Source organism: Notamacropus eugenii, chromosome 4 (assembly GCF_028372415.1).
Source record: "Notamacropus eugenii isolate mMacEug1 chromosome 4, mMacEug1.pri_v2, whole genome shotgun sequence".
Lineage (NCBI taxonomy): Eukaryota > Metazoa > Chordata > Mammalia > Diprotodontia > Macropodidae > Notamacropus > Notamacropus eugenii.
The window spans coordinates 81,081,200-81,094,884 of record NC_092875.1 but is presented as its reverse complement, the minus strand read 5'-3'; the positions used below and the strand labels follow the sequence as shown (position 1 = coordinate 81,094,884).

Sequence of the window (13,685 nt, the reverse complement as noted above, 5' to 3'; positions counted from 1 at the left end):
GGCAAATTGGTTTCTGGTTGGTCTCTTCCCAATCTAGTCTGTTTTTCACACAGCTGCCAAAGTGGTTTTCCTAGTGTTCGGATCTGAATAGATCACACACACAAGCCACCCCCACCTCCTTTTAATAAACTCCATTGACTCCCTTTTGCTTCCAGGATTAAATGTAAAACCATCTGGCACTTAAAGCCATTTACAATCTGGTCCCTTTCTACCTTACACCTTATTTCTTTTCACAAATTCTACAATTCAGCTTATCAGTCAGTAAGCATTTATATATGCCAGGAACTGTGCTGAATGCTGGGATATAAAGAAAGGCAAAAGATATTCCCTGCCCTTTAAGAGTTCACATAATGGGAAAGAAAGTATGCTATATATAGGGATTTTATAAGGATATATATAGAGATATGGATAGATATCTATTTCTATCTATATCTATAAGATCTATAAGACAGATATATCTATAAGATCTATAAGATATCTATCTATATCTATAAGATGTCTATCTATATCTATATATGTAGATATATAGATATAGATATAAATAGGAATTTTAGCTAGGGCTTGAAGAAAGCCAGGAGGTGAAGGTGAGGAGGGAGAGTATTCCAGGCATGAGAGTTGGCCTATGTCCTTTAACCTGGAGTCTTGTTTGCAGAACAATAAGGAAGCCAGTGTCACTGGACTGAAGAGTATGGATGGGGAGGAGTTATATAAGGGGTAAGAAGACAGGAAAGGGCAAGGTGGGATTGGAACCTAAGTTATGAAGGTCTTTGAACACTAAACAAAAGATTTTGTCTAGAGGATCCTGTATATGAAAGGGAGCCACTGGAGTTTATTGAGTCTGGGGGTGTGGTATGTCATGACATAGTCAGACTTTTTTTTTAAGGAACATCACTTTAGTGGCTGAATGAAGTGTGGATTGGAAAGGAAAAACTGGGGTAGACAGACCCACCAGCAGGCAATTTTGTTCATTTGTTTTTCAGTTGTATCCAACTCTTCATGACCCTATTTGGGATTTCCTTAGTAAAGATTCTAGAATGGTTTACCATTTCCCTCTCTACAGATGAGGAAACTGAGGCAAACTTGGTTAAGTGACTTGCCCAAGGTCATACAGCTACTAAGTGTCTTGAGACTATTTTTGAACTCAGGAAGAGAAGTCTTCTTGTCTCCAAGTGCAGTACTCTATCCACTACACCACCTAACTGCCCAGCAGGCTATTGCAGTAGTGTAAGTGTGAGATGATGAGGACCTGCATTAGAGGGGTGGCTGTGTCAGAGGAAAGAAGGAGGCATATTTGAAAGATACTACAAATATGAAATTGACAGGCCTTCATAGCAGCTTGGATATGAGGAGCAGAGGTGAGAGATAGTTAGCAGTTGGGGATGACACTTGGGTTATAAGTCTGGGGCATTGGGTGGTGATACAGTGGACCAGTAGTAGGGATGTTTGGAAGGAGGAGGGTTGTGCTTTCCTTCACACATGACATTCCATGTTTAACTTGACTTTATTTGTGATGTGTGAAGGACAGGGCATTCAGGACCCCAGCCCAGAGAAAGGATGCATATTCAGGGTGGGGAGAGAGTACTTCAGTTTAACTGGACCATAAGACAATATAAGAAGGCTGGAAAAGTAGAGTGGCATCAAATTATGTAGGGCCTTGATTGCCTTGCAAAGGAGTTTGAACTTTATTTGGCAAGCAGTAGGGAACCACTGAAGATTTTTGAGCAGAAGAGTGACATGTCCAAATCTGCACATAAGTAAAATTATTCTAGCACTATTACAAAGGATTAATTGGACCTGTTAGTAAATCATTGTAATAGTCTGGGGGCAAGTGATTATGAAGACCTACACCAGTGGTGGCAGAGGAATAAGATGAATGCAAGAGATCAAATAAGTATTTATTAAGGACCTCCCATGTAGAAGAGGTCCAAAATGAACTTGAACTTCTCACTCTCACCAAACTAGTATACTCATTTTCCTCTAAACATCCCTTGTGTATTTCCCCCAGCTCTGTATCTTAGACACAATTCAGGGCTTTTACCATTAGACAAATCCACATTACGCATGTGTAGTATGTCAGACTTACAGTTGGTATATAGTCTGTCACAGTTGGAATACATGGTTAAAATTAATAATAGTCCAGTCGATAAGTCACCTTGTAAACTCTTGAATGGAGGACTGGGGAATTGTAAAACAGAACTCTTCTCTACCTCTCTTCTTTTTCTCCCTTCAGTGAGAGCTCTTGCTGAACACCCAAAGGAGAGCTGAGGTCAGATGATGGCATCCAGGTTCATGCCAGCTGAGCCAAAGGTGAGCTCTCTCCCTCCAGCAACCCATCACTGCTTCATCTCAGACCTCATCTGAGTAAGGGAGTTCCCCTATCCCTATAATTAACATACATGCAAACACCACTTTTACTCAGGGTTTCACATACACTTCCCTATGATTAATATACCTTCAAGCAAATACTTATGCACATTGTATCACACTTCTTTGCATAATTAACATATGCAGACACTTATCAACCTACACATATATGTACCAGTGCCTATAATCACATATGCAGAAACTTCCTGTACTACTTTTTAAAAAAAATTTTTCCAATAACATGTAAAAACAATTTTAACATTGGGTTTTTAATAGTATTTTATTTTTTTCTAATTACATGTAAAGATAGTTTTCAGCATTCATTTATTTTATAAGATTTTGAGTTCCAAATTTATCTCCCTCTCCCCTCCACAAGATGGCAAGCAATCCGAAATAGGTTATATATATGCAATCATGTTAAACATATTTCCACATTAGTCATTAACATTGGTTTTCAAATTGAGTTCCAAGTTCTCTCCCTCTTTTCTTCCTCCCTTTCCTTCCTTCTTGAGAAGGCATGCAATTTGATATAGGTTATAAATGTGCAGTCATGTAAAACATATTTCCATATTAGCCATGTTGTGAAAGAAAACACAAACCAAAAAAAGTGCAAGAAAAATAAAGTTAAAAAAAGTTTGTTTTGATCAGCATTCAGACTACATGTGTTTTTTCTCTGGAGGTAGATAGCATTTCTCCTCATAATTTCTTCCAAATTGTGTTAGATCACCGTATTGCTAAAAAAAAAAAAAAAAAAAAAAGCTGTTTGTCAAAGTTGGCCATGGTACATTGTTGCTGTTACTGTGTCCCGTGTTCTCTTGGTGCTGCTCACTTCACTCTGCATCAGTTCACGTAAGTCTTCCAAGTTTTTCTGAGAGCATCGTGCTTGGCATTTCTCATAGCACAGTAGTGTTCCATCACAATCATATAACACAACTTGTTTGGCTGTGCCCCAGTTGATGAGCATCCCCTCAATTTCCAATTCTTTGCCACTCCCTGTACCGTTGCAGTAGTCTTTTCTCATCACATTTTCACAATTACATACACACTGCTGCCGAACCTTCATGCCATCAGATGTTCCTCTTGCCCAAGGTTCTTTCCCCTCTCATTAGCGCTAAACCTTGGAAGTCTCTCTGGGGCTGCAGGAATCTCTTATTTCAGGCCCTTGTGACATTCGTGGATGTAGCTGTGAATCTCACCCAGGAGGAGTGGCATCTTCTGGGACCTGATCAGAGAAGTCTCTACAAGGATGTGATGCTGGAGAATTATGGCAATATTGTCTCACTGGGTAAGGCTTTTCTAGGACTCGGATTTGGCTTTTCTACAAATCAAAATAGCATGAAAAAAATTCATGAGCTTCTAACTATAAAATGAATTCTTCTGTCTTTTAAAATGATCAGACAGATACTTTAAAATGGGAGAATAATATCACTTTCTTTACAATTATTACAATTTTATATGTAAAATTCTTACTCCAATTTTGAGACCTTATTACTAAAACATACTCAAAGTATGAATTTTCATTCTAGATACATTTGGAAGCCAGTCATATACGTGTGTGTGTGTGTGTGTGTGTGTGTGTGTGTGTGTGTGTGTGTGTGTGTGTAGTTCTTAGAGAAAAGAGTCTCATTAGAAAACTTTTCCATTACATCTTTGTTTTACTACTTTGTCTAATTTTCCCCTTTAGGAGGATGCCATTCCTATATTATAATATGACCACAAATATAGATTAAAATTATAATATTTTTCATACTTACTTCCTATTATAGCAATTCAGAGATGTTCCTGCATCAGTCTGTTAATTAGTAGATTTAGTATTGTAGTTACAAAACTTTTACTGCTCACTTGCCCAGATTATAGAAATTTGCTATAGTTATAACAGTGTCAAGATTTGTCCTTTGAAGAGCATAGATTGATTTGACATATACCACAACAGGGGGAAAACTCCCTTTTCTCTATTTGATTCCAGGCATCACTCATAGCTGACAGCCAGTCATGTAGTCAGAGTGTATCAAAGGCCAGGAGCAGGATTAATCAGATGAAGAAATTTCTTGTTCAGAAAGGAAATCACACAATGGGAAAACTAAATCTAGAGGATCCTGCCTTAGGCCATGCCAAAATCATCCCCTCAACTTTTCCCAGAGACAGACATCTGAACTGTAGCTTATGCCATTTTCTACTGTTGGCTGCATGACAATTCAGACCACCAGCCCTGTAATCAAAACTCAAAACAATAACAAATTATAATCCCAAGAGTTTTTACCTCAGATAGCAAAATTTCATCAGCCACATCTTAAATACTATTAATTTCTCATGTTTTGCTAACAGTTACATTTCATTTATCCTTTATTTATAAATTAAAACTAACCACATTCTGAGATTTCAGACACACAACAAATACTTCATATTAACATATTGAAGTTACATCTTTAAACCACCCTATACATTTTCATAATTTTTATAAGTGATAGCCAGAAATTTTCAAATTTCAAATTAGAGTAAACTTACTATTATCTGTTTTAAAACAACATATACCCCATTACATATTTAAGAGCTGGAGAACTCATTTGAGTTTCTAATCCAGGCTAAGAGCTATAGTATTTCTGCTCTTCATACCAGGAAACATTCCTGATGGCATGGTGGAAGTGGGTATTTTCCTTGAGCTTTTCCTTAATCTGTACCTTCTCCCTTCTCTAAACTTGTTGTAAGAAGCGCTACCCTGCCCTAGGCCCAGGACTCTTACCATAGTCTGATGTGAACATCTCCAGAGGTATAAATTTCCTGCCTAGTTAATGTGAACAGGAAACATAAGCTAATTATTCCTTTATACTCACATCAGCAATATGCTTATGCCCCATGAATTTTCAGAGGGACAGATTCTTAAGATACTTCCAGAGGGTGCTCAGGTCCTTCTTGTCATAATCTCCATGTATAGTGCCTTTAACATCTTAACTAGCTTATGTATACCAAGAGGCTGGAAATGATTTTGGGAAAGGTCTGTGTATGCCGGACAATCCACCAGGTCCAGTTTCCTTCTCCATGAGCAGGATTTCAAGTGACTAAGCCTGATGTGATATCTCAGCTGGAAAGAGGGGAAGAGCCATGGGTCCTGGACACACAAGGAGCTGAAGAGAAAAAAGTCCTAAGGGGTGACTGCTTAGGTGAGTGAGAACCTTTCCTTCATTCAGTCACTGAACACATATTTACTGCATGTCTCCTGTATGCTCAATAATGTACTGTACATAGTTGTTGGGTTCACAGGACACAGACTGGCAGATTACTGTGGCAAAAAAATGTACTCCATAAATTCCTGCATAATAGAAAGCTTGCCCTGTCTGGGTAAAATCCACAACAGAACTGTCATCCCATTCCTGCTCATTTATTCTTCGAAGATATCTCATACTTTTGGGAATCTTTAACTTGCTGTGTCATCCCAGATGGGAAAAGTTTAGCAGAATCATTGAGTTATTCCCTGACCCTCTACTCCTCATGACCTAGGGTCAGGAGTATCCTAGAAGAAACATGGATATGTCTAAGTACTTTGAGTCAATGTGACTCTGGCTAGCAGGAAATAATTTGCACATTGTTCAAATCTAACTTTCCTTCTGGATACAAGGCCTTATATTCATTAATCCACATTACAGAATCCGAATGTCAGAGTTGGAAAGGATCTCAACAAGGATATAGTTCAATTCATATTCAAAAAAGAAATTCTCACTACAGTAATGCCCAAGTGATAAGCCTTTTTAAGCCTCCCAATGACATAAGGAAAAATATCTTATCCATTAAGGAAAAATATCTTGTCCAGAAGTTGAATGGGCTGCCTAAAGAGATAGTCTGCTCCACTTTATTGGATAAAACATTGGGCCTGGAGTCAGGAAAACCTCGGTTCAAATCCAGCCTCACTTACCAGCTGTGTGACTCTGGGCAAGTCATTTAACTTCTGTTTACCTCCATTTCCTCACCTGTAAAATGGGAATAATAATAGCACCTACTTCAGAGGGTTGTTGTGAGGCTCAAACAAGATAATATTTGTCAAAACACTTAGCACATTGCCTGGCACATAGTAGAAACTATATAAATGCTTATTCCTTTCCTCTCTCCCTTCTTCCCTGTGATAGTCCTTTGAATACCTCAAGATAGCAATCATTTCTTTCCCAAATCATCTCTTCAGACTAAACCTCCCCAATTACTTCAGCTGCTTCTCGTATGACATAGCCTCTGGTCCCCTCACCACCCTGGTTTCCTTCTTTTGGATGAGGACAATCCAAGGACAGATCCCTGTGGCAATTCTCTAGAGATGACATTGACCTAATCAGGGGCATTCTTTGGGCCTAATCATTTCTTGTACTCAAGTCACCATGGGTAATACATTGTAGTCTGCTTATATCACTCTGCATCTCTTGTATTGTCCCTTGGATAACCAATAATAGCGATTTTTTGTAATCTACAGCCATAAAATATCACAAGAAGAATACTGATGCTAAAAAAAAAATTTGTGTGTGTGCCAGAGATCATAGGATTTGGAGTTGAAAGGTATCTTAGAAATCCCCTCATTTTACAGATGAGGAAATTCTGAAGCCCAGAGAATCACAAAATATGGCTTGAGATCATCAAAAATGTTGTATGGTTTCCCTCTTTCCTCTTCATCTTTGCATCCATGATCCTTTTGAGTTCTGGGCCCAGGACATTGTTGCTCTGCAGTGTCCGTCCAAAGTAATTCACTGTGCTGCTCATCTAGCTCTACATGTCATGACACAGGCAATAGGTAACACTTTGCCACCTTGTATTGCCAATCCTGTCTCTTTGGACTCACTCCTTAGTATTTAGGGTTTGTTGCAGTCAAAGCAGTTCAGTCCATAAACCAAAACATGTCAAAGACCGCACCATTTATGGGAATCCCTTTCCTATATCTTCATTCAACATTTCTCTGGTTCTGTAGCTGTGAAGGAATCTTCTATGCTCTTAAAATATTCATGGTAGAAGCCTTTGTGAATGGGAGGCTTTATTGTACTACCATGTGACATGCGTTTTTGTGACCCACGAACAGACCCTGAAGGATATTGTCTTTTCTACACTTTTCAACCCGTTGTGTAACTGTGAAAAATCTTTCTGTTATATAATATCCCTTGTGAAATACCTGCTGGTGCCTTTCCGTTTTGTTGATAAAGGATACAAGATATATATATAAACTTATTATTTATTATTATATATTTATTAACATATATATATATAAAATACATCAGCCAGTCTCATACAGACTTGATGAAGATGATCAAATAGGCATGTGCATTATGAGTTACTGATATCTCCTCTGTTGCCTTTTGTGTTATCATGATACTGTTTGTGATTTTTTCCATTCTTACCTTCTTTGAAGTATCTTAAAAAGTGATTCCCTAAGTGCTTTCAGAATTATAGGGCATCCATCGAATTTTTTTCTGTGTGTACTCTTACCTAAAACTCATCTTCTGCTTGTATGCCTCAAGCAACATGAAACTCACTACCTCCCTAGGCAACCCATTCCATTTGCAATTGTTAACTAACAAAAATTGTTAACTTGTCCTTCTGTTAAACTAAAATTTATCCCTTTATAGCCTTATTGTTGTCAGGAAGCACACAGAATAAGTCTAATCTATCTTACACATGAGAATTGCACAGATAATTTGAAAACAATTATCCTGTCCCTGAAGTTTCCTCTTCTCAACTTTGATTCATTTCAACAAACATTTGAACTGTGCAGAGCACCGTGCTAGTTTGGGGATTAAAAGACAAAACTGCAATTTATAGTCTTCTTGGGGAGAAGAAGAGATATTGTGTTATAGATAAATACAAAGTGATTTGAGGAATAGCAGTGCACCAACTAAAAACTGGAATAAGGGAATATTTCACAGAGGAATTAGTATCAGAGCTGAACCTTAAAAGAAAACAAAGATTCTGAAAGGCAACTATGTGGATAGAATACATTCAAGGCATGGGCAGTGTTAGATACCTTGTGTAAATACCCAAAGACAAGGTAGAATATTGAGTTCAAGGAAGTGCTAGCAGTCCAGTACAGACCACAGAGGACTTGAAAGGGTGTAGTATTTAAACTAGGGAGGAGAGGTACGTAGGTTGGTTGTAGAAGACCTTTAAAAACCAGACTTATAAGTTGGCATTTTTCCCTAGAGGCAGCAGAGAGCCAGTGTGGATTTTTTAGTAAAGGAGAAATAGGGTCAAACTTCAAACTTAGATGATTTTCATCTCCCTTGGTATCCTTCAAGACTCAGCCCAAATACCCCTCCTGCAGGGGCCTTTCCCTATTCCTTCACCCCTAAGATGACCTTCCAGCTATTCTGTATATATAAGGTACATACAGAATAGTAGGCAGGACACAGACAAACTGTAGTATCCTCTTTGAAAAGAGTGATTAGGATGAAGAGAGGACTAGAGAATATGTCCTTTGAGGATCAGTTGAAGGAACTAGAAGATATTTATCCTAGAAAAGAGAAGACTTGGTGGAGATGTAATAGTCTTCAACTATTTGAAGGGGTTATTTAAAAGATATTAGACTTGTTTAACCCCAGAGAACAGTACTAGGAATAATGTGTGGAAATTATGAAGATACACACTGAGGCTTGATGTGAAAAAACTTTTCTAATGGGATACCCAAGAAGGTATGTGGTTGCCCCTTACAGGAAGTCTTCAAGCACGGATTCGAATAATAACTTGTTGGGAATGTTGTAGAAGGAATTCTTGTTTGGGGATGATCTGGACTAGATGGCTTCTAAGTTCTTTTCATATCTGCAGATTCTGTGATCTGAGAAGTTGATGTCATTTGTTAATTGAATTTAACCCCAGAGAAGAGTAAGAAAATGCAACTCTCTCCCTTCATTGCAGAGGCAGTAGAATATTGCATATAACTTTAATTAAAGTTGATATATTGTTTGGTTTTGTGAAGTTGTTCTTCCCCCCCTTTTTAATCTTTCTTACAAGGGAAGGCTTGCAGGATTGTGATATAAGAACAAAAGTCATCAAAACAAAGAATCGGTAACTTTTTAAAGAGTAATTTTAGGGGTATGGTTAGTGGCCATATTGAAAGGTCTTAAGAAACAGACAGTGAAAGTGGAGTCAGTGAGTATGGCAAGACTATTAGTGAAAGGGTATAAAAATATAAGATGATTAACTTGAGAGGGATGGTATGTGAAGAGTTTTGTTTTTAATAAGGGAGAGCTCATTATATTTGTGGGCAGAGGAATCCAGGAGAAATTGAAGAGAAAAGTAAGGGAGTAATTGATGGGGCAAGCTCCTAAAGAAGACAGGAGTAATTGGGATCAAGGATAGAAATAGAAAAGGGTTAGCCAATATAAGGAAAAGTTCCACTTCTTCCTTAGATATTGTGCATAGGAGGTGAGATAAAGGTGGAGTAAGGGAAAAGAAGGGATCCATGCTGTGACTGACCTTATTTTTTATCAGTAAAGTATCCAAAGTCATCCATTGAGAGGAGGAGGTTCAGGAGGTAGGACTGTGGAAAGGAAAAGGTTTCAAACAGCTTTGGGTAACACAGTAGAGATAAAATCAAAGAAAAATATAAAGATTGCCATGTAGCAGAGAAGAAGAGTTGAGATTAAATAACATCAATCTCTGGTGGGACACAGTCCAGCATGGTTTCATGATGTCATTGAGCAGCCTGCAGCAGCTCAGGAGTAAAAGCAGAAAAAGCAGCTGATGGAGGTGGCTAAGAATCAAGGATTAGCATGATATGAAGGGCAGGACAAGGATATTAAAGTTAGATGAGAATACATAGTGAAACCACTTAACTTACTGGATCAAGACTGAGAGTTAAAGAAGTAAGGACAGAGTAGAGGTGATAGACTGGTAGAACAGGAAGAGCTAGAGGGACTTTCAGTCACAGTGAAAACAAAAGAACAGGTTTTAGAAGAGTAAAACAAGAGAAAATGGAATGATAAAGAGAGGAGAGTTTCAGAGTTCATGGTCATGGAAATGACACAGTTTGGAGAGATTCTGAGGTCTGAGATGTGACTGCCCCTGTAGGTAGCTTAAGTAGGGTGAAAGTTACAGTTCATGAGAATTAAGAGAATTGATGAGCTGAGAGGCCATGAGTCCACCGAATATGTAGATCAGTTGAAGTAACTGGGGATGTTTAATCTAGAGAAAAGACTCAAGGGGTCATGATAGCTGTCTTCAAGTAGTTGAAGGGCTTTTGTGTAGAAGAAAGATTGTTCTCTTTGATCCCAGAAGGAAGAAGAAGGAGCAATGGGTAGAAATCACAAAGAGCAAAATTTAGATTTGATGTCATTTCTTCCATCCTCCCTTCATGGCCTCCTGAGCTCTACTTGTTCTAAATTGATGTACTCTATTACCAAGCAGATTTCTGTGATTTGTTCCTGTAAATAGGAGATGAGGATGATTGATAGAAGCTGGGGCGGCGAATTCCATGGTCATTGCCAGCCTCTCAAACTATGGAAATGTAATTCCTCAATTGCCTTTCAGACATTCCCAAGCAAGATACTCTAACACAGACATAAATATACATCTCTAGCTGTCTCATGGTCTTGACTATTTTTCTCAACCTGTTGCTTTCTGAAGTTTATTTTTCTATCCTCACTTAGCCTCATGTCTCTAGTAAATCTTCAGTTCAATTCAATTAAGATGTATTTGTTGAATGTCAGGTGTGTTTATATCATACCACTGTGATGAAAGTATCTTGTTCACAAAGTATCTAGGATATTCCAGCCACTGGATGGTCTTATTTACACATTTCTAAGTACACCTCTCCATTCTGTGAAACTAGCTTGAGCTTTGTCAATAGCATGTCCCTCTGGAAGATTTTTATATAATTGTCTTATTTATGTCCCACAAAATGTCCTTGGTCACAGAATAAAGCAGATAATATTTATATTTTGTTTTCACTGTTTCAGATTGTGAAACCCAGACTGAGAGTGAGGATATGTTTCCAAAACAAGAAATTTCTGATGAGATGAAGTGCCAGAATCTGATATTGCATAGACTCAGAGGACTTGTGCCTCAAGGACCCACATTTGGAGAAGCTGTTGAAAATGAGGACAGGTTAAAGGAAATATGGGGATCTCCTGCAGGGAGGAACCTGAGGACATTCCTTTCCCAGAAGAGAGGCTTCAGACCAATGCCAGTGGTCCATCAAAAGCCCCTCATATTGGAAAGAGGTCAAGAATATAGTGATTTTGGGAAAAATCTCAATTTGAGCATAGCACCTGTAAAATATCAGAGAGTTTCTTCAGAATGGAGACCCCAGCAATGTGATGAAATGGGCCAGATATTTGAACAAAATTCAGAACTAATTACATATCAGAAAGAACAAACAGAAGAAAAGCCCTGTAAAGCTAAAGTCTATTGGAAAGCATTTACTCAGAATTCAAACCTCATTGAACTTCAGAGAATTCACACCAGAGAGGAACCCAGTGAGTGTGATGCCAATGAAGAAACTTTCAACCAGACATCAATCCTTATCAAGAAGGAGAACGTGCTTAATGGGGAAAAACCCTATGAATTTAATGAATGTGGAAATACCTTTAACACACAGTTATCCCTTATTCAAAACCATAAAATCCCCACTTTAGAGAAACCCTATCAGTGTACAGAGTGTGGGAAAGCCTTTAGCTTGAAAGGAAACCTTATTCGACACCAGAGACTTCACACTGGAGAAAGACCGTTTGAGTGTAATGAATGTGGAAGTGCCTTCAGTTTGAAGGGAAATCTTATTCGACATCAGAGACTTCACACAGGTGAGAAACCATTTGAGTGTACTGAATGTGGGAAAGCCTTCACTCGGAGCACTGCCTTTATTCTTCATCAAAGACTTCACACTGGGGAGAAACCCTATGAGTGTACTGAATGTGGGAAAGCTTTCAGCCAGGAAGGAAACCTTATCCAACATAAGCGATTTCACACTGGTGAGAAACCCTACCAGTGTAATGAATGTGGAAAAGCCTGTAGCGATAGAACATCCCTTATTCATCATCAAAGAATTCACACTGGAGAGAAACCTTATCTATGTAATGAATGTGGAAAATGCTTCAGCCAGAGTTCAATCCTTATTAAACATCAGAAAATTCATACAGGGGAAAAGCCCTATGAGTGTAATGAATGTGGAAAGGCTTTCATTCTAAAATCTTGCCTTTTTAGACATCAGAGAATTCACACTGGAGAAAAACCCTATCAGTGTAATGAATGTGGAAAAGCCTGTAGTGACCGAACATCCCTTATTCACCATCAGAGAATTCACACTGGGGAAAAGCCTTATGTGTGTAATGAATGTGGGAAAGCTTTCAGCCAGAGTTCAAGCCTCATTACACACCAGAGAATTCACACTGGAGAAAAACCTTATGAGTGTAATCAGTGTGGAAAAACTTTTAGTGCATCTTCAAATCTTATTCAGCATCAGAGAATCCACTCTGGAGAGAAACCTTATGAATGCATAAAATGTGAGAAAACTTTCATTTTGAAGTCTTACCTCATTAGACACCAGAGGATTCACTCTGGAGATACCTTGTGAATGAAGACACCTTTGTGGGAGAGCCTTCAGTATACATTGTTCCATTACTCAGCATCAAAAAAGTCACAGTGGCAACAAACCATATGGTTGTAAAAGGACCACAAAACTTTTATCATAATAATGATTGTGACCAAATCTTTATCCAGCACTTCAGTCTTATTCACTATTAGAAAAGTTATTCTGGAGAAGAAAACTCTGTGATGTACTTTTGGTAATAGTGTTCACTGTGCAAATTAAGCTCTTATAAGGAACATCCTTTTGTTTCTCAAAATACTGCCTATGTAATTTAAGTATGCTGCAACTGGATGGTAGTACGGTGTCTGCCACACGAACTGAACTTAGAGGGTTCACATCCTGGTAATCTTGGCTCTTATAAGAGGGTATTTTTACCTCCTCAAACACTACACGTATAATTGATGTTTTCTGCCACCCAGTGATTGTATGGTGCTGCCTGACACATGAATTTGAACCACAGGCTTCATATTCATGAAAGTTCCTAACTTTCAAAGGGCAGCCTTCTAGTCTAGTTCTCACATTTTTCAGCATGAATTTCAACATTGTTTTATATTTTGAAAAACCTTTATTAACTAAGGTAAATTAGGTGACTAGGAAAACACTATATCTAACTACACAGTATTTTAGAAGATATTTGTTAACCAATTTCTAGGCTTCAGATAGGTAGCTTTCCTCTTTAGCTAATTACTCTTTGTCTTTTATCCTTGTACATGGCCACAAGAAGAAGGATGTGATACTTTTCAATAACATCATGATGACAACAGTTTATTCTGTTTAA

At 38.2% G+C, this 13,685-nt stretch overlaps 1 protein-coding gene and 1 long non-coding RNA gene across 9 annotated transcripts in view; one reads left to right on the top strand and one right to left on the bottom strand.

Annotated features, from left to right (window-relative positions):
- LOC140500170 (uncharacterized) overlaps positions 1 to 13,685 on the top strand; it is a 21,933-nt gene extending 8,248 nt beyond the window's left edge. For 7 of the 8 annotated variants that reach the window (XM_072602524.1, XM_072602521.1, XM_072602523.1 and 4 more), the window contains 4 exons: positions 2,231 to 2,307; positions 3,523 to 3,649; positions 5,409 to 5,522; positions 11,280 to 13,685. In XM_072602524.1, the coding sequence (XP_072458625.1) occupies positions 2,272 to 2,307; positions 3,523 to 3,649; positions 5,409 to 5,522; positions 11,280 to 12,892 (1,890 nt within the window). In that variant the 5' untranslated portion in view covers positions 2,231 to 2,271 and the 3' untranslated portion in view covers positions 12,893 to 13,685. Of the gene's footprint in view, positions 1 to 2,230; positions 2,308 to 3,435; positions 3,650 to 5,408; positions 5,523 to 11,279 lie in introns of those variants that run through there. The other variant, XM_072602517.1, reaches the window with a different exon arrangement.
- LOC140500182 (uncharacterized) lies at positions 3,101 to 7,250 on the bottom strand. Its single transcript, XR_011965628.1, has 2 exons — positions 6,272 to 7,250; positions 3,101 to 3,682 (listed from the first exon to the last, which is right to left on the bottom strand). It is a non-coding gene; the product is annotated as an uncharacterized lncRNA (long non-coding RNA).